The sequence below is a fragment of the Theobroma cacao genome, chromosome 4 (assembly GCF_053813885.1).
Source record: "Theobroma cacao isolate CCN51 chromosome 4, ASM5381388v1, whole genome shotgun sequence".
Lineage (NCBI taxonomy): Eukaryota > Viridiplantae > Streptophyta > Magnoliopsida > Malvales > Malvaceae > Theobroma > Theobroma cacao.
This window is the reverse complement of record NC_142642.1, coordinates 21,203,003-21,227,480: the sequence shown is the minus strand read 5'-3', so window position 1 is coordinate 21,227,480 and position 24,478 is coordinate 21,203,003. Positions and strand designations below refer to the sequence as shown.

At 32.8% G+C, this 24,478-nt stretch overlaps 1 protein-coding gene and 1 pseudogene across 4 annotated transcripts in view; both read left to right on the top strand.

Annotated features, from left to right (window-relative positions):
- The first annotated feature begins 3,260 nt into the window (after positions 1 to 3,260).
- LOC18507023 (Small GTP-binding protein) lies at positions 3,261 to 7,893 on the top strand. 3 transcript variants are annotated; one of them, XM_088805139.1, is made up of 13 exons: positions 3,261 to 3,615; positions 4,007 to 4,220; positions 4,398 to 4,757; positions 4,898 to 5,054; positions 5,188 to 5,242; positions 5,327 to 5,394; positions 5,501 to 5,605; positions 5,688 to 5,759; positions 6,146 to 6,259; positions 6,708 to 6,848; positions 6,933 to 6,992; positions 7,097 to 7,288; positions 7,604 to 7,893. In XM_088805139.1, exons 1-12 carry the CDS (start codon positions 3,304 to 3,306, stop codon positions 7,260 to 7,262), a joined length of 1,824 nt encoding a protein of 607 aa, XP_088661265.1. In that variant the 5' UTR covers positions 3,261 to 3,303; the 3' UTR covers positions 7,263 to 7,288; positions 7,604 to 7,893. The 3 variants fall into 3 exon arrangements, with proteins under 3 accessions (XP_088661265.1, XP_017975914.1, XP_088661266.1); XM_018120425.2 differs by having other exon boundaries at positions 4,007 to 4,757; XM_088805140.1 differs by having other exon boundaries at positions 3,544 to 3,615; positions 4,011 to 4,757.
- A 726-nt stretch (positions 7,894 to 8,619) lies between these two features.
- LOC108661518 (auxin response factor 2B-like) overlaps positions 8,620 to 24,478 on the top strand; it is a 90,250-nt pseudogene continuing 74,391 nt past the window's right edge. Inside the window, exons 1-10 of the transcript XR_016025935.1 lie at positions 8,620 to 8,665; positions 8,747 to 8,919; positions 9,148 to 9,237; positions 9,320 to 9,385; positions 9,480 to 9,635; positions 9,723 to 9,807; positions 9,878 to 9,967; positions 10,080 to 10,244; positions 10,329 to 10,448; positions 10,596 to 10,671. The product of XR_016025935.1 is annotated as an auxin response factor 2B-like (transcript). The remainder of the gene's footprint in view (positions 8,666 to 8,746; positions 8,920 to 9,147; positions 9,238 to 9,319; positions 9,386 to 9,479; positions 9,636 to 9,722; positions 9,808 to 9,877; positions 9,968 to 10,079; positions 10,245 to 10,328; positions 10,449 to 10,595; positions 10,672 to 24,478) is intronic.

Genomic DNA, 24,478 nt, shown 5'->3' with positions numbered 1-24,478 from the left:
ATAACCAAGCTGCTATAGCTATTGCCAAAAACCTATTTCATCATGGGACAACAAAACATATTTGAGTAAAATACCATGCAATTAAAAAGGTTGTGAAGAGATTGTTGTTGCTTATTGCAGATCAAATGATCAACTTGCAGATATTTTAACCAACGGGCTAAGTAAAGATAACTTTGAGACTCTCAAAACCAAGTTAAGACTCTATAAGGTTGATCTCAATAAGGTGTATTAAATATGATATCAACCTTTGAGACCCATATGTAATATCATGTTCATGGCGTGAAAAATATGAAGTTTGAACTTGAAAAAGAAAAAAAAGAAGAAGTTTATGTAGAGATGTAAACGGGGTAGGGTACCTGCTTTTTTTGAGGTGTCAACCCTGAAACCGTTTAAATAATAAAGTACTCGAATCCTATAAAAACTCAAATAAAATTAAAAAATACTACCCAAAACTGAACCGTATTAGAATAGCAGTAACCATTAATTATCCGAATCTGTTAATTACCTGATTATTCAAAGTAACTTTTTAGTATTTGGATTCCCATTTAATAAACCGAACTCAAAACTCGAAATCCAAAAAAAAAAAAAGGTTCTATATTAATTCATATATAATTAACCAACAATTAAAAACTATTCCACAACTAACAATTAAAAACTATTTCACAACTAAAATCAACAACAATACAATGAAATAGGGTTTTTTTTTTTTTGGACTTGAAATAGGGTATTGTCTAGTCTTTATTACATTATGTTATCTTATATCTATTTCTAGTGTTATCTTATGTTACCTTAAATGAAAAATTAAGAAAATAGATATATGTAAAATTTTTATATCTTATATGATTATCTAGTCTTTATTTATATATGGTAGATAAGTAATAAGTGGGAAGGAAATAGATATAAGATACCAAATCAAATTAAATTAGTTAAAAAGATACTTAAAGTTACTTCAAGATAAATTAAACATAAATTAAGGAAAAATATTATATGTTGCTTCCGAAAGGTTAAAGTGTTTATTAAACAAAACAATGATATGTTATTAAGTTTGCATCATAGTTCAAATAATATAAATTAATTTTTCATTTGTTAGTTTACAAGTTCAACTAATATAAAAATTTTATATATTTAAGTTTGCATCATAGTTCAAGTAATATAAATTAATTTGGCATTTTTTAGTTTACAAGTTCAACTAATATAAAAATTTTAAATATTTAAGTTTGCATCATAGTTCAAGTAATATAAATTAATTTTGTATTTTTAGTTTACAAGTTCAATTAATATAAAAATTTTATATATTTAAGTTTGCATCATAGTTCAAGTAATATAAATTAATTTGACAATTGTTGTTAATATAAATTAATTTTACATTTGTTAGTTTACAAGTTCAACTAATATAAAAATTTTATATATTTAAGTTTGCATCATAGTTCAAGTAATATAAATAAATTTTACATTTGTTAGTTTACAAGTTCAACTAATATAAAAATTTTATATATTTAAATTTGCATCACAAGTAATGTAAACTAATTTTACATTTGTTAGTTTATAAATTCAGCTAATATAAAAAATTTATAAGTAATTTAACTATAATCGGATTCTATACGGGTGCCGGGTACTAAAAATTCAAAATAAATATAATCGGGTTCGAGTTTTGGATACCCTAAGGATGATAACTGAACTTAAATCAAGTATTAAAAATAATACCCAAATCTGCTCCATAACTGATTATGAAATACCCAAATCTTATTTTATCGGATCAAATACCCGTAGGTATCTGATTATTAACTACCCATTTACGTCATTAAGTTTATGCTGCTTTGTTAATGTGCAAGTGACTTTACAAAGTGTCGGCTTTGTGGCTGATTTGTTCTCTGTTTCTTTTCCTAGGATAGGTTAGGTATTTTGTTTAGGTTGGTTGTGTAAGGTACTGCTCTGGAAATGGCAGTGCAACATGGCACTTTGCCATATTTTATTCGGTTTTACTTGGTTTTTCAATGCTTATGCCATGTATGAAAAGCGGAACAATGAATGAATAGCAGATAGCATTTCTCTTGTTTTACGGTTTCGAGCAAACTTTTCTCTCGGCTTGTGAGCCTTTGCATGAAAAATGTTTCTCTTTGCGTGAAAGTCTTGCAATTTTGAACCAATATTTGTATTTAAAAAAGCAAGAATCTTACACGCTCTTGTTTCTTAAATAGGAAACAGTTAAATGATATAATCATTACTTTCAAAAAAATAGAAGGGTAATCATTAAAGATATAATTGGATCAAGAACAGGTAAGTTAATTAAGCCACTATTTTTTGAGGGTATAGCTCCACTATTTTTTGAGGGTATAGCTTGATGAACAGAAAAACTTTCATTTGTTACAGTTCAACTAGAAAGCTAAAGCATTTGATGTTGAATTTAGGATTTCAGCCCTTAAAATCATAACAAAATTTTGAAGCAGGGAAGCTAGTGGAAAGAAGCAGTTATTAGAGAACTAAAGAATGGAAAGAAACAGATAATAAAGAAGATAAAAGGAGGATGTCAAGCATGGTAGTCAAGTTAGCTCCATTCATCTACCCCAAGGGGATCTTCTTGACCTTCTGAAATTCTCTTAAACAGGAACATTCAACCCCTTTTTGTCCTGACTAAATCCCTGTTTGCTTTTCTAATATATTGAATGCTTGCTATTGCACATGCTATACTACATATGATGATTAATGAGAGATAAGAAACAAAAGGGATTGAGAGTAATTATTTGAGATTGAAATTTACATTTCAATTGGCTTAATGAAAATAAGGAAATGTTAGTTTTATTAGGTATAATCTAGTAACTGTGTAGTAAGATATAGCAATCTAATAAATTGATTGGAAATTAATAGAAAACATGAACAAAAGAACATTATCCTTTAATTCATTATGAATCATCTTGATTCACTTCAAACAAATGGGGGGTTTTGTTTTAGTTTCTCTTAAAATTCAGAAAGAATAAAATTTAGTTAAGATTTTCCATTCATTGTTTCCTTTTAATTATTTTACTAAAAAATAAGTAGAACATTTCAAATTGTCCACTTTATATTTATAAACGAAGTAAAATTAAAGTTAGTATTTTCGATAAAAAGAAATTTATAAAAAGTTAAGATTTTTTAAAAACATTTTTACTTTGATCTAATTAAAGTAAAACTTATTAATTTGAAAAAGACAAAGGAAAAATAAAGAGAAGAAACGACACCGTTTTGTTCTCATCATGAACTGAATTTTTTCTTCAGTGCAGCATTTGTTCCTCTTTCTCTCTTTCCAAATCTCCCTAAAACCCTCGAATGGGTTCTCTACTCAGAGCTTCCAAGGCTCTTAAACCTCCAAAATACTTATCTCCATTTTTTTCAACATTTAGAAGCAACAATGCATATGATAGTTTTGGCTTAACTCAAAGATTCTGCTCTCATTCTCGCCAAAACAGTAAAGAAACAGCTACCATAGATTTGAGTCAATACCCGACTGAAAAGATCAGAAACTTTTCAATTATAGCGCATGTTGATCATGGAAAATCTACTTTAGCTGATAGGCTTTTGGAGCTTACTGGAACCATTAAAAGAGGCCATGGTCAGCCTCAGTATCTTGACAAATTGCAGGTAAAAGTAGAAGGTTTTCTTTTTTTTAAAAAAAATTTCTTCAAGTGTGGTTTTATTGTTTCGTTTGAAACTTGAACTGGGCTCCTTTTAGATTTTTTGAAATGGTGCTTAATGGACAAATTGCAGTAAAAAACATGTCTCTTAGTGCGTTTTTCTTTGTTTAGATTGAGAACTAGGTGTTTTTTTTTTCAGATTTTTTATTGCTTTAAAATGGTGCTTTAAGTTGACAATTGGATGGAATGGTAAGATATTGGCATTGGTAATAGTTGGTTTACAGAGAAACTCCATTTCCATATAAACGCTGATGTGGTTCATAATGGGAAAAAAAGATTTTTTATTTAGTTTAGTTTTTTGTTTAATGGTATAAATATGATCAAGTTTTTGATGTTAGGTAGAGAGAGAAAGGGGAATAACTGTTAAAGCTCAAACAGCAACTATGTTCCACAAACACAAGTTCCATGGATCCAGTGTTGGTGATGCCAATGAACCATCAACTTTTCTGCTAAATCTAATTGACACGCCTGGTCATGTGGATTTTAGTTATGAAGTTTCAAGATCTCTGGCAGCTTGCCAAGGTGCTCTTTTGGTTGTTGACGCAGCCCAAGGTGTTCAAGCACAAACTGTGGCCAACTTTTATCTTGCTTTTGAATCTGACCTGACTATAATACCTATCATAAACAAAATTGACCAGCCAACTGCGGATCCTGATCGTGTCAAAGCTCAGTTAAAATCAATGTTTGATCTTGAGCCTACTGATGCCCTTTTAACATCTGCTAAAACAGGGCAGGGTCTTGAGCATGTCCTTCCAGCAGTCATAGAGAGGATCCCTCCCCCTCCTGGAAGCAGCAGTTCACCTTTGCGCATGCTTCTGTTGGATTCCTATTATGATGAGTATAAGGGTGTGATTTGCCATGTTGCAATTGTTGATGGTGCTTTGCGTAAAGGTGATAAGATTTCATCTGCAGCAACTGGTCAAGCTTATGACGTGTTGGATGTTGGGATCATGCATCCTGAACTAACTCCCACTGGCATCCTTCTAAGTGGACAAGTTGGATATGTGGTGACTGGAATGCGTTCCACAAGAGAGGCACGTGTCGGGGACACACTATATCACACTCGAACTACCGTAGAGCCTCTTCCTGGTATATAATCAGGCTTTATTTCTTCTTTGTTGTTTGCAACACTGTACTCCCATAGCACATATAAAGCATAGCATAACACTGTACTTTTTTTTTATTGAAATTGACACCCCTTTTATATGTGCTTTGCTTCTAAATTGCAGGTTTCAAACCAGCAAAACATATGGTGTTTTCTGGTCTTTACCCTGCAGATGGATCTGATTTTGATGCACTTAACCATGCTATAGAGAGACTAACGTGCAACGATGCCAGTGTCTCTATCACTAAGGAGAGTAGCACAGCACTTGGACTGGGTTTTAGGTGTGCTATCTTATATTTTGACTTCGTCTCCTAGTACCAAAAGTCGAGTAGTTTTCTTCTACTACTGAATAATGGAGATTTTTATGTTGTTATAATGGGATAATTTGTGGTGTGTCCTGTGTTCCTCCTGCAGGTGTGGGTTCTTAGGCTTACTTCACATGGATGTTTTTCATCAAAGACTTGAACAGGTGATTTTTTTTCCATTTGGTCATTTTACCAAAATACTCTTGTTACTTTGCAAATCATAATATTTGTCTGTATTATGGATGTAGGAGTATGGAGCTCATGTCATTTCCACTGTTCCAACTGTTCCATATATTTTTGAGTATTCTGACGGAAGGTACATGTTATAGTGGCCTTTCTTAATTATTTATCTTTATTTGGAGAAAATCAGGCTTTGTGAAGTTACTTTTGACATGTTTTATATATCTTGATGTCTTGTGTAGCAAAGTAGAAGTTCAGAATCCTGCTGCATTGCCCTCAAATCCCAAGAAACGAGTTACAGCTTGTTGGGAGCCAACAGTAATAGCAACTATTATTATTCCTAGTGAGTAAGCTCTCATGCCCCTTTGCTATCCATTTTCTGCAGCATGCAAATGTTTTATTCTTTTAGGTCTTTCTTCTTACTTGTAGGTATGTGGGGCCTGTCATTACCCTTTGCTCTGAGCGGAGAGGCCAGCAACTGGAGTACTCATTCATTGACAGGTGATTTGTGCCATTGTGGTTTCTTTAACCTGCACTTTGCGGACTGATTAGTGGTAATCTTGGGGTAAAAAGTTTATATTTATCTCAGTTTTATGCAGAAAACTCTGCTGGCTGGTTCTTATGGTCGAGTTGATGAATGAAACATTAAAATACATGATGCAGAAATGCATGTCGTATAGTAGGACTTTGCTTTTCACCATGATTCTGAATCTTTCTTTTGTCGTTGTCATTATCAATTTAGCAAGTTAGATTTTCCGTAGAACATTAGTCTGAGGTCCAGTTGTGGGCATTTTTGTTAATTAGAGTCAAAACTGTAATTTCTATGTCCACAAAATACCATGTGATAAACTGTTCCATAGTTATGCACAGTCTGTGTTTTGATGCAGTCAACGAGCTTTCATGAAGTATCAGCTACCCTTGAGGGAAATTGTTGTCGACTTTTACAATGAGTTGAAGAGTATTACATCTGGATATGCCTCCTTTGATTATGAGGATTCAAAGTAAGCTCCTTTTGCTCCCTCTCTCTCTCTCTCTCACACACACACACACAGACACATACACACATGCACACACCCTGATGGATGGGTGCAGGGCCCAGCATGGTAGGTGCTGATGCATATAAAGGCTGCAATATGTTATTTAATTTCTATAATAATGCTTTGATAAGTAAGTGGTTTAACATATTAAAAAAACTGGTTTCAACAAGGTGGAATTCCTGATTTACTGGGATTGCTACCAATGCATAAGGCCATTTGATCTGGCCCCAGTTTTCATCAAGTCCTACGGTGAAGTGCTAGTCTTCTGGCATTTTATAAACTTACTCCTGATTAATCATTCAATGTCCTTCAATGTCACAGGAAACCTTCCCTAATGTCGTTTATGAGTGCCTCCACAAAGTAGATCTTCTTACTGCATTTTATTGACTCATCTTATTGGAGTTCATTACAGATACCAACAATCTGATTTGGTGAAACTTGATATCCTCCTAAATGGACAGCCAGTTGATGCCATGGCCACAATTGTTCACAATTTGAAGGCACAACGTGTTGGTCGTGAACTGGTGGACAAGCTAAAAAAATTCATTGACAGGTCTGTTAATTTAAGTCTAATTTGAACTTCATATGAATAAGAATATAAGATTATAGTTGACTTAGATGATCCAATTCTGATCAGGCAAATGTTTGAGATAACCATACAAGCTGCAATTGGATCAAAGGTTATTGCAAGGGAGACGTAAGTAACGTGCCTTTCCTTCTTATATTTCTTTACGATACCTGAAAAGGTTAACTACTCTGTAATGTTCAGTGCTTAGCTAAGACTTTCTGTGCTGGATTCAGAATCTCAGCAATGAGAAAGAATGTCCTTGCAAAGTGTTATGGTGGGGATGTTACTCGAAAGAGGAAGCTTCTGGAGAAACAAAAAGAAGGAAAGAAGCGAATGAAGCGAGTTGGTTCTGTTGATATACCTCAAGAAGCTTTTCATCAACTACTGAAGGTTTCATAGTCTATACCATGTCATTAAGGATGCTGGTAAGTTCCATTGTATTTAGTTACTTGGGAAAATTTGACACAAATGCTGTAGTACTTGTACCTTCTTCTGCCAATGGTAGTTAAGATTCTTTTGTCTGTGGTTTTCTGGTAATTAAACTTGTCATATCAATGAAAGGGATTTTTTCCTTTGAACCTCATTTGTTGATACTTTGACAGAGAGGGGATGTAAATTGTTTTTGATAGTTGAAGCTTCTACCTAAGTTAAGCCCCAGCCACTTAAACAAAACAACTTCATGTAGGAATTTGATGCATGCATGTATAACTGAAGTAAGCCTTTAATTCATCTTTTTTCAGGATTTTAGCTATAAAGAAAAGTTCACAGCATACACTATTGTGAGCATACCTGGTAGCAGAAGCTGTTGGAAAATCTGAAGCAGTAAAGAAAGGATTAGCTCTTTTGCCCTTTATGCCTTGGAATAAACTGCACTAGTTTTTTGGATAGGGATCATATTTATATCCATTAACCTTATTTGTATAACATTTTTCATCTTGAAGAGGATGTTTTAATAGCAAAATAAGATTATATTAATGGTTAGGATGTCATAGTGATTTTGTTGGTTATAAGACTCCATTTATATTCTTTTTGATGGGAAAAGGTCTCCATATTATTGTTTGTTAGAATTCCTTCATTTGCTGAATAAGTCGTTGCATTGTTAAATATTGTTTATTTTGCTTGAGAGATTTCATATGAAATCATTCCAAAATATAAAATTTAACGACATTAGAAGACAATCGTTGACATTGCCATAAGATTGTACGAGGAACAGGGGTGACAACTGAGCGACAGACATAACACTCTGTTACTTTGGATAATAATCATAAGAGAATTAAGGGAGCTGGGACGAAGCCCAAGTGCGAGGGATGAGATGTCCTGAACTCTTTTAATTGTTTATAGCATATTTAAACAACACTCTGGATTTTTTTTTAGTTAATTCATGATATGTATATTGATAACAATGAAACAATATTGCAACAGGAAAATTACATTGATTATATTATAATCCTCAGACCACAAGTTTTTCTTAGAAAATTGCTATTATCGCAGAGTGATCTTGTCTTACCCTCCTCCCTTTGGAAAACATATTTCAAAGCCTCTAATGAAATAAACTTATCTTTTACGTGGAAGAACAGAAGCTAAAGTCCACTGATTGCGTTGACCCGCCAACCTAGCACTATCAGAATCGTCTTAGAAATTAGTTCTTGCTGAATCATTGGTGGCATCCATGCTTTTAAGTCAAGAATCCCGTCCCTGAGCTCTTTCCTTCGGATTATAGCTTCCCGAAATTGTATCATTTCAAAGCAGCTTAATAATGGAGATTCAAACCAGTCAAGTCGATAATGTCCCTGCCACCAGAGGTATTTATATATATATATATATTAATCACCCTGTTTCTTTGTTATTAAAACTTGAGCCTGTTTTTGGCATTCTTCTGAGATGATGCTCTGGGGTTTTATTTTTATGTTTGGTATTTTGCTTTGGTTTCTTATATGGATATGATCCTGAAACGGCCCTTTACAAGGCTCTATGGCATGCATGTGCCGGTCCTTTGGTCGCGGTTCCTATTGAAGGAGAACGTGTCTTCTACTTTCCTCAAGGACACTTAGAACAGGTTTGTTTGAAGCTTCTGCTGTTTCGCTTTTTGTTGGCTTTAGTAATTGATACTAAATTTGACTGCCTCGTTATAAGGAAAGCCCTGCTGTTTTTCTAGCCTGTTAGATTTCAAGAGGCTTTGATCATCTTGTATCTAATACCTTTCTCTTTTTCTTTCCGTTTATGTTCCTAATTCTTGGTTTATTTTTTGTTTCCATATTATGAGTGAATTTTTTTCTTGCATCAGGTTGAGGCGTCTACTAATCAGGTAATTGACCTGCCAAGGAATGATCTTCCATGGAAGATCCTTTGCCGTGTGATTAACATCCAATTAAAGGTAGAGTTTTGACTTTTGAGTATGTTTTATTTCAATTTTGTCTGTGTTCTGGTTTTACAAATTGCTTTACTGTGAATTATAGGCTGAAGCAGATACTGATGAGGTGTTTGCACAAGTAACTGTACTTCCTGAGCCAAACTTCAGTCTGGTGTCATTTTCTCTCCGTCGTTTTGCTTTACATTAGGGAATTGATGTAGAGTTGATAGCCAAACAGTTTCGTATCCTCCATCTACTAATTCCAGCAAGATGAGAATGGTGCAGAAATGGAGCCTCCCCTTCCTCCACTGCCAGAGTTGCTAGAACATTCCTTTTGTAAAACCCTGACTCCCTCGGATACAAACATCCATGGTGGATTTTCAGTGTTCAATCGTCATGCAGATGCATGTTTCCCACCTTTGGTTCGTGTTGATCTTCCAGGAATGTGCAATTTTGTTTTATGTCTCAGAAATTTAGATGTAAACTATTTTGAGCTTCTTGTTTCACAGGACATGTCGAGGCAACCTCCGAAACAGGAGTTAGTTGCCAGGGATTTGCACGGGAATGAGTGGCGTTTTGAGCACGTCTTCAAGGGTAATAATATAAACCTGAACAACGAGCTTTTATATTTCATATTTGATTCACATGAAGATTGGGATGCCAGGTCAACCACGAAGGCACTTGCTTATAAGAGGTTGGAGGGATTTTTGAGCTCCAAGAGGCCTGTTGCCGGAGATGCGTTTGTCTTTCTAAGGTTGGCCTTCTCTATATACAAAGTTATAATGACATTTGGTTGTTTTATACTTGGTTCTTTGTTTCAACGTTGGGGCCGGTTAATACATAAAAAAATTGACATGTAATACCAGAGGTGGGAATGGACAACTACGTGTTGGTTTACGACGAGCTCTGAGGCCACAGGGCAACGTTCCTTCTATAATAAATTCAAGTCCTGGCATGTTTGATGAAGTGCTTTCTGCTGCATGGGAGGCCTTCACAAGAAGAACCTTATTCACGATATCTTACAAACCAAGGTTTCTTGGTGGTTTATTTTATTGAATTTTATTTTGTTTTTCTGATTCTTTACTGTAGATATTCTTGTGAATTTTGGATATCAGGACAAGCCCAGCAGAGTTTGTTGTTCCAGTTGATCAATACATGGAGTCGATGAGGAGGCATTACACCATAGGGATGAGGTTCCAAATGAGGTTTGAAAGTGAAGAAGCTCCAGAGCATAGGTATGGCATGTTTCCTTTTATAAGGATGATGCTATTAATTAATAATTTTATAGCTACATTATAGTTAAAAGAATAGTACTATTAATGCTTAGATGTTCTCTCTTACATTATAACTAAGTAAATATACTGGCAACCGAAATTTGGTAGGTTTAGTGGTGCCATAGTTGGAATTGAAGATGCTGATCCCATAAAGTGGCCAGGTTCCAAGTGGAGATGCCTCAAGGTATTTTTTATGCATCAGTGTGTGTTGAAGAGTTTATCTGACATGCTAAAACAAATAATAGTGTGTGTTCAAGTTAAATGGAATGGTAAAACAATCTTGTAATTTTCTTTTTAGGTGAGATGGGATCAAAATGGAACTCCTAGCACACCTCGTGCAGGACGAGTTTCACCTTGGAAAGTAGAACGCTTTAAATCCTCTTCCAATGCCCTCATAGCTTGGAAGAAAATTCGGTGCCATCATCCCCTGATCCTTCTGTTAGCACAAAGGAAGGTTGAATGGTCTTATATATCTGGTCAATACATATTTATAAGAGAAAATTGTGAAAAATAACCATCATGATAAGACAATTTCATGAATAACTATCAATATAAATTTAATTGTTTTTAACCAAAGTTAGACGTGAGTTGACAAAAATACCCTTAAAGACATTTCAAATAAATTAAGTCATTCATCACAATTTCTCTCCCATTTTTGTTTGTGCTTTCGATTTCTTTCTCTCACCATCTAGCTCTCTCTAATTTTGTTGATTTCTTTCTTCGACATCCGTCTACTGTGCTCTTGATTTCTCTCTCGTGCTTTCAGGACGTCAAGCGATGGTTTTGATGTGCTTAGGATAGGTGGCTGTTTAGAGAATTTGATTTTTACGTGTTTTTGATGAAACTAAAATAGTAGAAATAATCACAGATATTTGCAATAGCATTTAATTGGATCAATTCGGGGTCTAGACACCAATAAATTCAAGAATTTGAAATTTATAAACCTAGAGTTTCAAAGGGATTTTTTTTTAATTTTTAATTGAAACAGGTGTTTTAAATAAGGAAAATTGTGTTTTGATTCATAAAAACATGTTAGAAACACTTCAGTTGGTGCCAAATCGTTAAAAAAAAAAATGAAGAGAGTTGAAAGGATTTGAAGTTATGATTTGCAAGTAACAACACTTTAGGCATTAAATTGTAACAAAAATTTTCTAAACATGGTTGTAACAACAATATTTTTTCAACATAGCGTCTAACATGTTTTTATCCATAGCGAATAACAACAATATTTTTTTTTAACGTGGCGTGTAACAATCTTTTTTAATCACGACGTGTAACATATTTTTGTACATAGTATGTAACAATAATATTTTGTTTTCAACATAGTGTGTAACAATATTTTTTAACCATGGTGTGTAACATGTTTTTGTACATGACGTATAATAATAATATTTTTTCAACATAGTGTATAACATCATGTGTACTTGAATATGAGGAGATTTCATTAAGAATAATTTTATCCAACTTCACTAAATAGTTAAAATTATAAAAAGTACTATTTTCAAAAACATTTTATCTTTGAGTGTTATTGTCTAAAATGCCCTTGTTTATAACTCATCTTTACATAGTAATTCAACCAACTTACTCCCATTTGTTGTACGCATTTACAATTGAAATTATTGCACCTTAATACTTTAATATTTTAATACGTAAATGTCATAATAATAATAATAATAATAATAAATTTGTAGATCTTGATTTGATCAATCCCCAATTAGTTAACATTTCGAGCATAATGACATGAATAATCACTAATGTTTTAGCTTTTTCCATTTCATTAAGCTTAAATTTGTCTTAGTTGGATCACAAATTTTTTTTAAATATAGCAAATGTGATCACAATAAGTGATTCCATTCAAATAAATGACAAAAATAATGATATAAATATAATATGTAATTGCTTCAACAAGGACATGATTTAAAAAAGCCATGTGAACTTTTGTAACTCATTTTTTTCTTCTCTTTTTCATTTTTTTATTTGTAAGAATGGAGAATCTATAAAAATAATGATGAAAATTCAAAAAAAAGGAAAAAAATTAAAAAATTAAAAAAAGAGGAAAACACTTTCAATAAAAATTTTAAATGACTTCTCTACTTAAAATGGTTACTATGATGTCATTTTGTCATTTATTTGAATACAGTGTATTAAGATGATCGTATTAAATACAATTTATAAAAAGAATTCAATAGTCAAATTGAGACAAATTGAAGTTTGGTGAGGAATGTAGGAAAGAGTATTAGTGTTTTTTTTAAGTAAGCTTTTATTATTGGATCACTATAATTCACATTTTGGATTTTAACATCAAGTTAAGATTACAAAAAAAAAAGGAATTATAATTTTTTATGAATTAACTTATTAAACCATAAATTATCATATTAAAGTTCAATAGTTTTATAATTTACTATCATATCTCTTGTAAGCAAAAGAAAATAACAAATAGAGATGTGCTTGATGTGAAATTTTTAATCCACTTATAAATATTTAAGGCAGTCATTGAGCAACTTCTGGAGGCATCATTTCGTAATAAACTTTAATTAAATCATTAATTTTAAAAAAAGTTTACTAATATATATTAAATTAAAACTTAACTTCCATAAAATGTATACAAGAATTAACTTTGATTGATTAATAAGAAAAATGTCACATCCTATTTCTTGGAGGAATTGTGATCGGCGCATGGACCCAAATGAGTATAACCCATTAGGCTCAAGGAAGCCTCTTATCATAACATCTTCAAGCATTCATCATTACATGTGGAAGCATCATATAACATCCATTAACATATGTAATCATCATACATACATTCATAAAACTCATTGTACAATTAAGAAACTTCTTCAAGCATTTGGTATACATATATATATTTGAAAAAGTGGCACTATCATAGAGCACATTAACATTAACTGTCAACAACACCCTCGGGTGTCCATGTATGCTCTTGAACTATCATCATAATCTCATACATAACATTTTCAATATAGAATGCCCAACATGGTGACATTAACATTAATATGTTCATAGTTTGTAAACACAAACATAAAGTAAAAAGCTGACTCGTTAGTGGAATGTGATCAACCCTCAAGGCATCAAGTAATTGCTAGACACTTACCAAAGGATAAAGACCGAACACTAGTATCCGCAACACTGGCTGTTATCAGACGCTATCACTAATTTGTAACAAAATAAATGGGGAAAATAATGTGTGAGTCACAAAGACTCCGTGAGTGGATACAAGATAGGGACAAGCTAGGGGATAAGAGTTTTTTTGTAAACATGCACTTGTAATCTTGATAACTCTATTATATAAAGTTATTTTTAACACATTTTGGGAACTTTAGTAGGTAGACCTTTGAGTTTTAGGTTCATATTTGAGCATTGTAGTTATTTTTCTAAGTTAAGTTCGATTACATATTGAATAGTTAAATTAGTTGGTGTTAGTTTAATTTCACTTTATTTTTGTTTAATTTACTTTAAGAAGAGTTAATGTCGATTTCTTTCATGGTTATATGCAGGATATGTGATGAGCAAGGTGAAATTGAGTTATGATAGCACAAGTATGGTGAAGGTGTCACTCATACATGTTGTAGTAATTTGAAGATAACTTGAGCTGCACAAATTCAATTGATGTGATTTTTCATTCATTGGAAATAAAGAAAATGGGCTACAACTTTCATGTTTACCACTTTGCCCAGTTTATAACAAATCGAGGTGAAAAACATGTTCAAAGTTTATACATAGATGCAGTTTTGCATTTCATGCAGCATGGTGAGACCGTCGCGATGCTAAAGAATCATGGCTGTAGTGTTGAAAGTGAGACCACTACAGCGTCAAAGAACTATGGCTGTGACGCTTAGCATCATGAGGGCATCATACAAAAATCTGAGAGCAAGGCACTGCGGCGTTGAAGAAGTAGCGCCCTGGTGCTACCAAGGAAGACCTTGGTGCCGCGACGCTTGAAAGTTATGGTCGTGACACTAACCCGATTTTCAAAATTAAACTTTTGATGAAAAATTGGAAAATAGGGCACATTTGCACATATTTAAGAGCCTTTTTGAGAGCATTTAGAGGAAGACGACAATAATTTTTTCGGAGAATTGGAGCTATGAATCAAGCAAGAATTTAAGAGCAATTGATAGAGTTTCAAGATTTACTTGGATTCAACATTAGTTTCTTTCTCTCTTGTATGTTATTCTTATCTTTTTGTTTTGAATTCATGGCTAAATTTATTTGGATATTGTTTTTATTAGATATTATGAGTTAAATTATTTTTTTAGGATTGTGGTGAATTTCAACATGTAGTTTGAATATTTGTTTCTCTTTTATTTACTATGAATGGGTAAAGTTTTGCTTATTCAAATATGTTCTTAATGCTTTTGATTGCTTAGTCAACTATTAATTGATTTGTGAATTTAATTGAGACTCGATAGCAAGTTTTAGATTGGACTAAGGCTTGAATAGCGTATGTTCACATCACTTAGGTTATCTGATTTATGATTCAGGAGGATATACACCAATTGCCATACATAGCCAAATTAGAACACTAGCTTAATGAACCTTATTTAATTAATTACTATAAACATACAATGACCCAATTAAGCTAGGTATTTGTGCAAGCATCTCGACAGAGACTTGTACATAGCTTTGGATTCTAGGTTAGTAAAACTACCCATGAATGTAAATAATAAGAAAAGCTGGTATCAAATGAAGTGTTGAATGAACCCATAATCTAAGGTTTTGGTCTATTGCCTTTTCCAAGTAATTTTAATTTATGTTAGTTAACTTAGTGCTTGTTTTAATTTTGTTTCAATTAATTTTTAAAAAATTTAACTACTTAAATAAGATTAATTTTGTCATAAATTTTAGTACTTAGTAAAGATTAAGGAACAAATCTTCGTGGGAACGATACTCTATTTGATCACTATATTTGTCACGACCCGGAACTCCCCATCAAGCCCGTAACAACCTTCGCGAAGCCTCGACAAACATTCTTCACCCCGAATGTCGATCGAAACCTCGCAAGGCTCTCGTATAAGCTTTCGCACTTCCCCGGTGAGCAATAGTTATCAAATAATCAAAATAAGAAGGATTACAAATCATTTCCAAATCATAACATAACAATTTTTTTTTGCTCACAGGGGCATTTTCGTCATTTTATTTTTTTTCGAAAATCTCAACACTTGCTAAAAATGTAGTAGGTAAGCAGAAAATATATATTTAATGATTTAAAAAAAAATTAAGTATCTAAAACGTTCATTTGAAGTGAAAATTTGACCATTTGAATATAATAAAAATATTCAATAAAATAAACTATTTTCTTGTAAAATAATTTTGAAAAAACTATCGATACATAATTCTTATAGCGTAAAAGATAATTATATTCATATATACTATAAGCAAATAACCAAAGCATAAAATTTCTTTTACAGTGACACGTGGGCCCACATCTATCCAAAATGCATCGGAAGCTGGAAACCTATAGCTTTTACCGATTCGAGTCCAAATGAAGGTCCTTGTCAAAGTCAGCTAACTATGGAATTCCCCGAGCCTGAAATGTGAGGAAATGAGGGTGGTGAGATTATAAAATCCCAGTGAGTAAATAGATACCATCTAAACTATCTAAAGTCGAGTAAATGGAGACAATTAAAATAAATCATCATACTGTAATTTCATTACCTTTCAACTCATTTCAATCAAATAAAATCAATCCATAAAAATCGAGTAATCAACTTGGCTTATGAATTTCTTAAAACTTTGGCTCGTGCCAAAACTCATACTCGGTGATACCATGCGCAGGGCATCCAACCGAGTCCGTCAAGACTGTTAAAATTTCGTATACACTTAAAATATATTTTTAGTTTGAGAAAATACAGCCGTTCCTTGGCGTTGGCTGAGTTCCTCTTCACGTGGTGGTTTGGCGTGAAGTGAACCCTAAGCTTTACCTCAGGAGATACCCTACGCGCCTCTCCGTTCGAGGTAATAATATAATGGAGTTTACCGTGCCCCTCTAATAGGCTGGTCCACGGAACCCCCTTTGCAGTAAATAATTAATATATAATCCACCAATCAATAAAATTCATTCTAGCATGACATGGCAATTTATCGTAACCTAGCCTCTCAAGGCTAAATACACAGTATAAATAATTCTAACACCAAAATTAGTTTAGCCATTTATGCTCATTTATTGTCATAAGCCATTCAATTCAAAACCATAAATTTGCAACATAAGCAGGCAGTCTCCAATTACTCTATTTTCAAAACCAATATTCGATTTTCCAGAAAATTTATAAAATCATTTTATAAAATTACAATTTCTCTTAAAACATAGCAATTTACCATTTAAACCCATTTTTCATAAAATCACACAGTTGTATAAAACTACTCTAGATAATTAAGACGATAATAAGTTCACTCACAGTTCTAGGAGTCGATGTACTCCTAATCCTAGTCTCCAAGCACAATTTCTGTACTTTTACCAGTGTACTTTGCTCACCACCTATCCACAATGTACAATACATAATTCATCACATCAATGCTTGACCATTATAAAATCAATTCAGGCTCGGTATATATGCATGATAGGATATACAACTTATCCGACTACCGTTTAAATGCGGTGTTGACTTAATTCGGCCTATTATCTCCAATTTAACTCCAAATCAATTCTTCTCACTTTCTACACTCCAATTATAACTAAATTACCTCTATGATTGTGAATGAGATTCAATTTATCAGTCTCGGTAGTAAATTACGAAAATACCCCTAGTGGGTAAAAATCGTATTTTTGCTCCGAAAATTTCCATTATTTTTCTAGGCTCATAATTCATCATTTCTTAACCAATTCTCCTAAATGAAAATAAAATTTATCCTCACTCAACACATGATAAATTTGGCCATTAATGATTGTGGGAGAAAATAAATTCTTTTCTTGTTGTTTTGTTTCTAAATATGCTAAACTAACTTAAATCACTAACATAACTTAAAATCAAATTAATCTAACAAGTTTCTCTCTCCTAACCCATTTTTTCAGAATTGAATTCATCATGAAAACATGTAATTTAATCATGAAAAATAAAGAGAAATGCTTGGGAATAAGAAGACTCAAGCTTAATAGAAAAATCTCACTTTTTTCACTTAATTTCCTTGAAAATTCACACTTTTTCTTTGATTTTCTCTCTCTAGGGTTTTGTTTTTATTTTCTCTCTCTTCTTGCTGGTTTGGCCGGCCATGGGGTGGAAGATGAGCTGATTTTTGTGCCTTTTAAAAAGAAAAATAATAAATTAATAAAGGCATGACACGTGGCATCATGTCATTGGCCCGTTTTTAAAATTTTAAAATTTTAATCCTTTTTATCTCCACCACACAATTAGTCAATGGTCAAAATGAGGATAAAGGAAGACCATGTGCTGGAAAAATGTCCTGGTGGTGGAAAATTACAATTTTGCCCCTGGGGTGGCAAAATTACCATTTTACCCTTTTTCTCTAAATTATACCGAAATTAAAATTTTTCACTTCTAAACCTCAAATCTTACTCCAATAAGTCAAATTATACTCTAATAAGTCAAATGGGGTCAAAAAAAAATCTTTTCTAAAATTCCCATTTTGTCCCCAGGTGGCAAATTACCATTTTGCCCATAGATAGCGAGAATTCCGGTTTGACTCCAAATTGATCCTCGAACTTCGAATCACCATATTAAACCATTCTGGGACTTTAAAATTCTTAATTTCATTGTAAATTTTCTATTTGATCTAGTTCGAGGCTTAAATCAACTTTATTGTACCTCTAGGTACAGTACCGACTTTTGTAAATTTTTCGGGACTCTCCTAACATGCAAACATGCTATCCATCACATGTATGTCATGATAAATATTTTTATAGAGTCGGGCTTGTCATCTTCTCCCCCACTTGGATCAACCATATGATCCTTCTTCTTGATTAACTTCGACATTCGGCTAAATATTAATATTTTAATATTATTTTATTAATAAAATATTATTTTATTCTAAAAATTTTATCTTGTCTCCTTGGTACCCAAAATACCTTATTATGCCTCACTTGACTTCCAAATCTCCTTTTTTTCTTACAAATTCTCCTCTGATAAAATTATTATTATTTTCTCACTTACGAAATATTTTATCCTAAACTACTCCTTTCATCTTTTATCACTTCTAAACATTTTAATTGACCTCAATTTGCATTCAATCAACTTTATTTATCACCATATCAAAGTATGGGGTATTTCAATCTCCCCCACTTAAATAGAATTCGTCCTCGAATTCCCGTCGATGTTGCGTTATCAATCTCCTTCTATGATCCTACTCCTTGTTCCTTCTATGGGGACATTCAATTTATTTACCTCATTCACCTTCAGTTCAATTAAATGCTTTATTTATGGCAATTATCATCTTTTGGAACTGGATCAGTAATACTTTTCATAACCATGATCTCTTATATCAAGACACTAAGCATGCCTTTATCACCATTATTAAATTTGAACTATAACTTCACCTCAATTATACTGATTTCGATCACATATCATACTTACTTATGTATACCTAATCATCATTTTATTAATTCGCTTCGTACCAAATTTCTCAACCTTGATTCATCCATCTTATACTGGTCCATACCCTTCCGTTAATAGAGTTCCATTAAGAACTGAAACAATCCAAGGTTTACCTTCAAAGTCATTCATAACTTTAATCGTTCATTACATGTCCGTTAACACTTTAGCTCACTAACCTCTCTGGACACTATTTCAAAATCTCCCAATTACCGAAAACCATTCTTCACTTCAGTTAGTAAAATTATCAATTTCATATATACATATATACATGCATTTTCAAATGTCAACATCTCTCTTTATATATAGGACTCCATGTGTTCACATGCCTTGGACTACATTCCCCCTTTATTCATCCGTATCCCAATCCTAGTTTCAATATAATAATTCTTATAGTGCATGTCAACCTTCTTATTATACTTGTATATAACTTCATATCATTCATATCATTTCCAACCATATGTTTGAGTTTCCTTATACTATATATCATTCATCACAATGTCATCTCCATTGAATTATAATCTATTATGCGTGTATGCTTTATAATCTTATTGATGCCTCAAAGATTTATCTCAAGTTGATCATTGCATCTCATGCAATACCACAATTCCTAAGAGTCATCCTTTTTGTCCTTAATCATCTTTCATGCCTCTATATTACCTTGTATCTTTCTTGCATTACGATATTGATTTGTCACTTAAGACTCAAACCCATTTGAATCATGTATGCCTTAAGCATTTTCGAATTCCAATTTCCATAATATATTAGGAAAGTTTCATTATCTGACTTCATTTTCAAGGTCAACTTCTATCATCCTTTGTTCCACTCCTTCATATGAACATAACATCATTCTTCCTTAACTAATTTATAAATTCTACTTGAAATTGTAAAACTTAAAACTAGATTCTCCTCAAGTATTTTTCAATATTAATACTAATATCACTCTCAGCTTACAGCTTCCTTTTTATAATCACATAACTTAGTGCTTGCTTTAACGAGATCCAGAGCAAAACTTCTCTTGAGTATTTCCTTGGGAATATCTATCTTAAACTTATGTCTCACAGCATGTGATCCCTTAACTTGTGATTTAGCCGTTAGGCTTCTCAGCAAGTTTTAAAAATTTTACATTTCATACTTGCTGTGTATGATTAGAATCTCTTCTCAAAGATGTTTATGTATTCCTAAAACACTTACTCTTAAAGATATATAAATACGTACTTATCCATTCAATCCCTAACTCATCTTCATAGGTTTCTAGGGTGTCACACAATTAGCCTCATGTTGTTCCTAACTCTTGTCATTTTATTGTATCAATACAGATATTACAAATTCTCGTAATGATATTCTATATAAACTGATTTTTTGTACCAGTCTCGTAATTCTTCCTTCACACTTTCATTACTTGGTATCTCATCCCAATATAGTCATCTCAAGAATCTTTCAAATTTTTTTCTTTTAATTATATGCCTATATACAAGGCAATAAAGAAGTTTTTCAATTCATTTGGGTAAACATTCTCCAGAATATTTAAGACTTCCAGATAACAAAACACAATGACCAACAACCAAAATTCAATTTGTAAGCTCATTATTGTGTCACTCCCATCTTACTCATGCATCATAAGCATGAAGTATTCGGAGCATTACAGCGTTGAACAGTCAATGTTGAAGTACTGTAGCTATTAGAAATTTTCTCATCAAAGCTATTTGTTTGCATTCAAAGTCACCACATCAATCATTCTCAACCAGTGGTTTCCCTTTTAGATATATATCATGAGTTCCATAAGTATAGGTACCTTCTATTTTCTTGTCATACACACTAAGCCAGATTAATACTTTCATCTCATGTCATCTTTTGACGTTTATCAACATTCATAAAATTCCACCTCAAAACATCCTTTCCATACAGTGTAATAAATTCATGATAAATATACCACTCCACACATAAGTTGCTTACTATCTACAACTTTCCTCAAATTTATTGTCATCCCTATCCCATTTATCTTCCTTGTCTTATACTCCAATAATTTTATTGACTTTTGGTATAATTAACTACGAAAACAGGTCAGCTTTCTCCTCACTTTATTCTCGCAATCCTTACTGAATCAAAATTTAATATTCTCCATATTCCATAATTTAACGTCATTGGGTTATATTTGGCCCAACTATTGCCTCATAGTGTCATAACATCACTGAATAATCCCTTTCATGCTTAAATTACAATCATAAACTTAATCACATTATCCATTCCGAATGTCATTTATAACCTTATTGCTTCCTTCTATAACCTTCTTCAATAATTATATTACCAATTTATCCCTATCATACTAAAGATTCCCATATACTTTCAGTTACTTAAACAGCCATTTTATAATACATTCTAGTCCTATACTTTAAAAGCCAAACTATTTTTAATTCTTTGTACAGATGATTATTATCTCTTTTACACAACATCTACTTAGAGTTAAGGTAGTGTAAAATCTTACGAAAATATTACATGTCCTTGGGATCATCATTTTAATCTGATCTTATCGGAAGATTCTACTTCGAGTCCTTCTGAAGATTTTCTTCTGGGTTTTCCTCCTCCTGAGATTTTTTTTTCCTTTGCTCCTCAATCCAGGCTTGTTGTATTCTCCTACATTCCTCATCACTTATCGGTGCAGCATTTCTTCCACAACCGGGAGGAAAATGTCGTACAACGTTCACCCCCTTCTTAAGACGAATATCTCCCCTTGCAATTGCCTTCCTCGTATGTTCTCTATGGTACTCTTCGGATTGTTTCAAAAGGAAATCTTGTTCAATTTTTGGTGTATTGGAGCTACTCTCACTTTCAAAATTCTCGCTACTCTCGAAGCTCCCCTTATTATGAACCAATTTTGATAAGTTCTTAGGAATTCGAGACGGACCACCTTCCGAATCACCTAGATCAGGGTGCCATTTGCTTCTAGCCGTAGAATCTAGAGATCCCTCGCTATCACTATGAGAGGTATCGAGACTATTACCTCTTCTAGACATGGTGTGTATGTCACCAGTGCACCTCAAAACCTATATGCAATCAAATAGTAATTGTTTAATTATTTATGCATCTCAAAAGTAGGTAGATTTCTATATGTAGATACATATATTCTATTCAATCTAACCTAACTTAACTTAACTTAACTGGACTTGGGGCCACGCAGTGTCAGTGTGGATTTCTTAAAACAACCTTAAAATCAAAAACTTTAAAATCCAAAGCTTTAAAATCAAAATATCTGATCTTTAAACCATGCTCTGATACCAATCTAAATTGTCACGACCCGGAACTCCTCATCGAGCCTGTGACAACCGCCGCGAAGCCTCGACAAACATTCTTCACCTCGAATGTGGATCGAAACCTCGCAAGACTCTCGTATCAGCTTTCGCACTTCCCTAGTGAGCAATAGTTATCAAATAATCAAAATAAGAAGGATTACAAATCATTTCCAAATCATAACATAACAAATTTTTTTTTGCTCACAGGGGCATTTTCATCATTTTATTTTTTTCAAAAATCTCAAAACTTGCTAAAAATGTAGTAGGTAAGCAGAAAATATATATTTAATGATTTAAAAAAAATTAAGTATCTAAAACGTTCATTTGAAGTGAAAATTTGACCATTTGAATATAATAAAAATATTCAATAAAATAAACTATTTTCTTGTAAAATTATTTTCATAAAACTATCGGTACATAATTCTTATAACGTAAAAGATAATTATATTCATATATACTATAAGCAAATAACCAAAGCATAAAGATTCTTTTACAGTGACACGTGGGCCCACATCTATCCAAAATGCATCGAAAGCTGGAAACCTACAGTTTTTACCGATTCGAGTCCAAATGAAGGTCCTTGTCAAAGTCAACTAACTATGGAATTCCCCGAGCCTGAAATGTGAGGAAATGAGGGTGGTGAGATTATAAAATCCCAGTGAGTAAATAGATACCATCTAAACTATCTAAAGTCGAGTAAATGGAGACAATTAAAATAAATCATCATACTGTAATTTCATTACCTTTCAACTCATTTCAACCAAATAAAATCAATCCATAAAAATCGAGTAATCAACTTGGCTTATGAATTTCTTGAAACTTTGGCTCGTGCCAAAACTCATACTCGGTGATACCTTATGCAGGGCATCCAACCGAGTCCGCCAAGGCTGTTAAAATTTCGTATACACTTAAAATATATTTTTAGTTTGAGAAAATACAGCCGTTCCTTGGCGTTGGCTGAGTTCCTCTTCACGTGGTGGTTTGGCGTGAAGTGAACCCTAAGCTTTACCCTAGGAGATACTCTACGCGCCTCTCCGTTCGAGGTAATAATATAATGGAGTTTACAGTGCCCCTCTAATAGGCTGGTCCACGGAACCCCTTCTGCAGTAAATAATTAATATATAATCCATCAATCAATAAAATTCATTCTAGCATGACATGACAATTTATCGCAACCTAGCCTCTCAAGGCTAAATACACAGTATAAATAATTCTAATACCAAAATTAGTTTAGCCATTCATGCTCATTTATTGCCATAAGCCATTCAATTCAAAACCACAAATTTGCAACACAAGCAGACAGTCTCCAATTACTCTATTTTCAAAACCAATATTCGATTTTCCAGAAAATTTATAAAATCATTTTATAAAATTACAATTTCTCTTAAAAAATAGCAATTTACCATTTAAACCCATTTTTCATAAAATCATACAGTTGTATAAAACTACTCTAGATAATTAAGACGATAATAAGTTCACTCACAGTTCTAGGAGTCGATGTACTCCTAATCCCAGTCTCCAAGCACAATTTCTGTACTTTTACCATTGTACTTTGCTCACCACCTATCCACAATGTACAATACATAATTCATCACATCAATGCTTGACCATTATAAAATCAATTCAGGCTCGGCATATATGCATGATAGGATATACAACTTATCCGACTACCGCTTAAATGCGGTGTTGACCTAATTCGGCCTATTATCTCCAATTTAACTCCAAATCAATTCTTCTCACTTTCTACACTCCAATTATAACTAAATTACCTCCATGATTGTGAATGAGATTCAATTTATTAGTCTCGATAGCAAATTACGAAAATACCCCTAGTGGGTAAAAATCGTATTTTTGCTCCGAAAATTTCCATTATTTTTCTAGGCTCATAATTCATCATTTCTTAACCAATTCTCCTAAAATGAAAATAAAATTTATCCTCACTCAACACATGATAAGTTTGGCCATTAATGATTGTGGGAGAAAATAAATTCTTTTCTTGTTGTTTTGTTTCTAAATATGCTAAACTAACTTAAAACACTAACATAACTTAAAATCAAATTAATCTAACAAGTTTCTCTCTCCTAACCCATTTTTTCAGAATTGAATTCATCATGAAAACATGTAATTTAATCATGAAAAA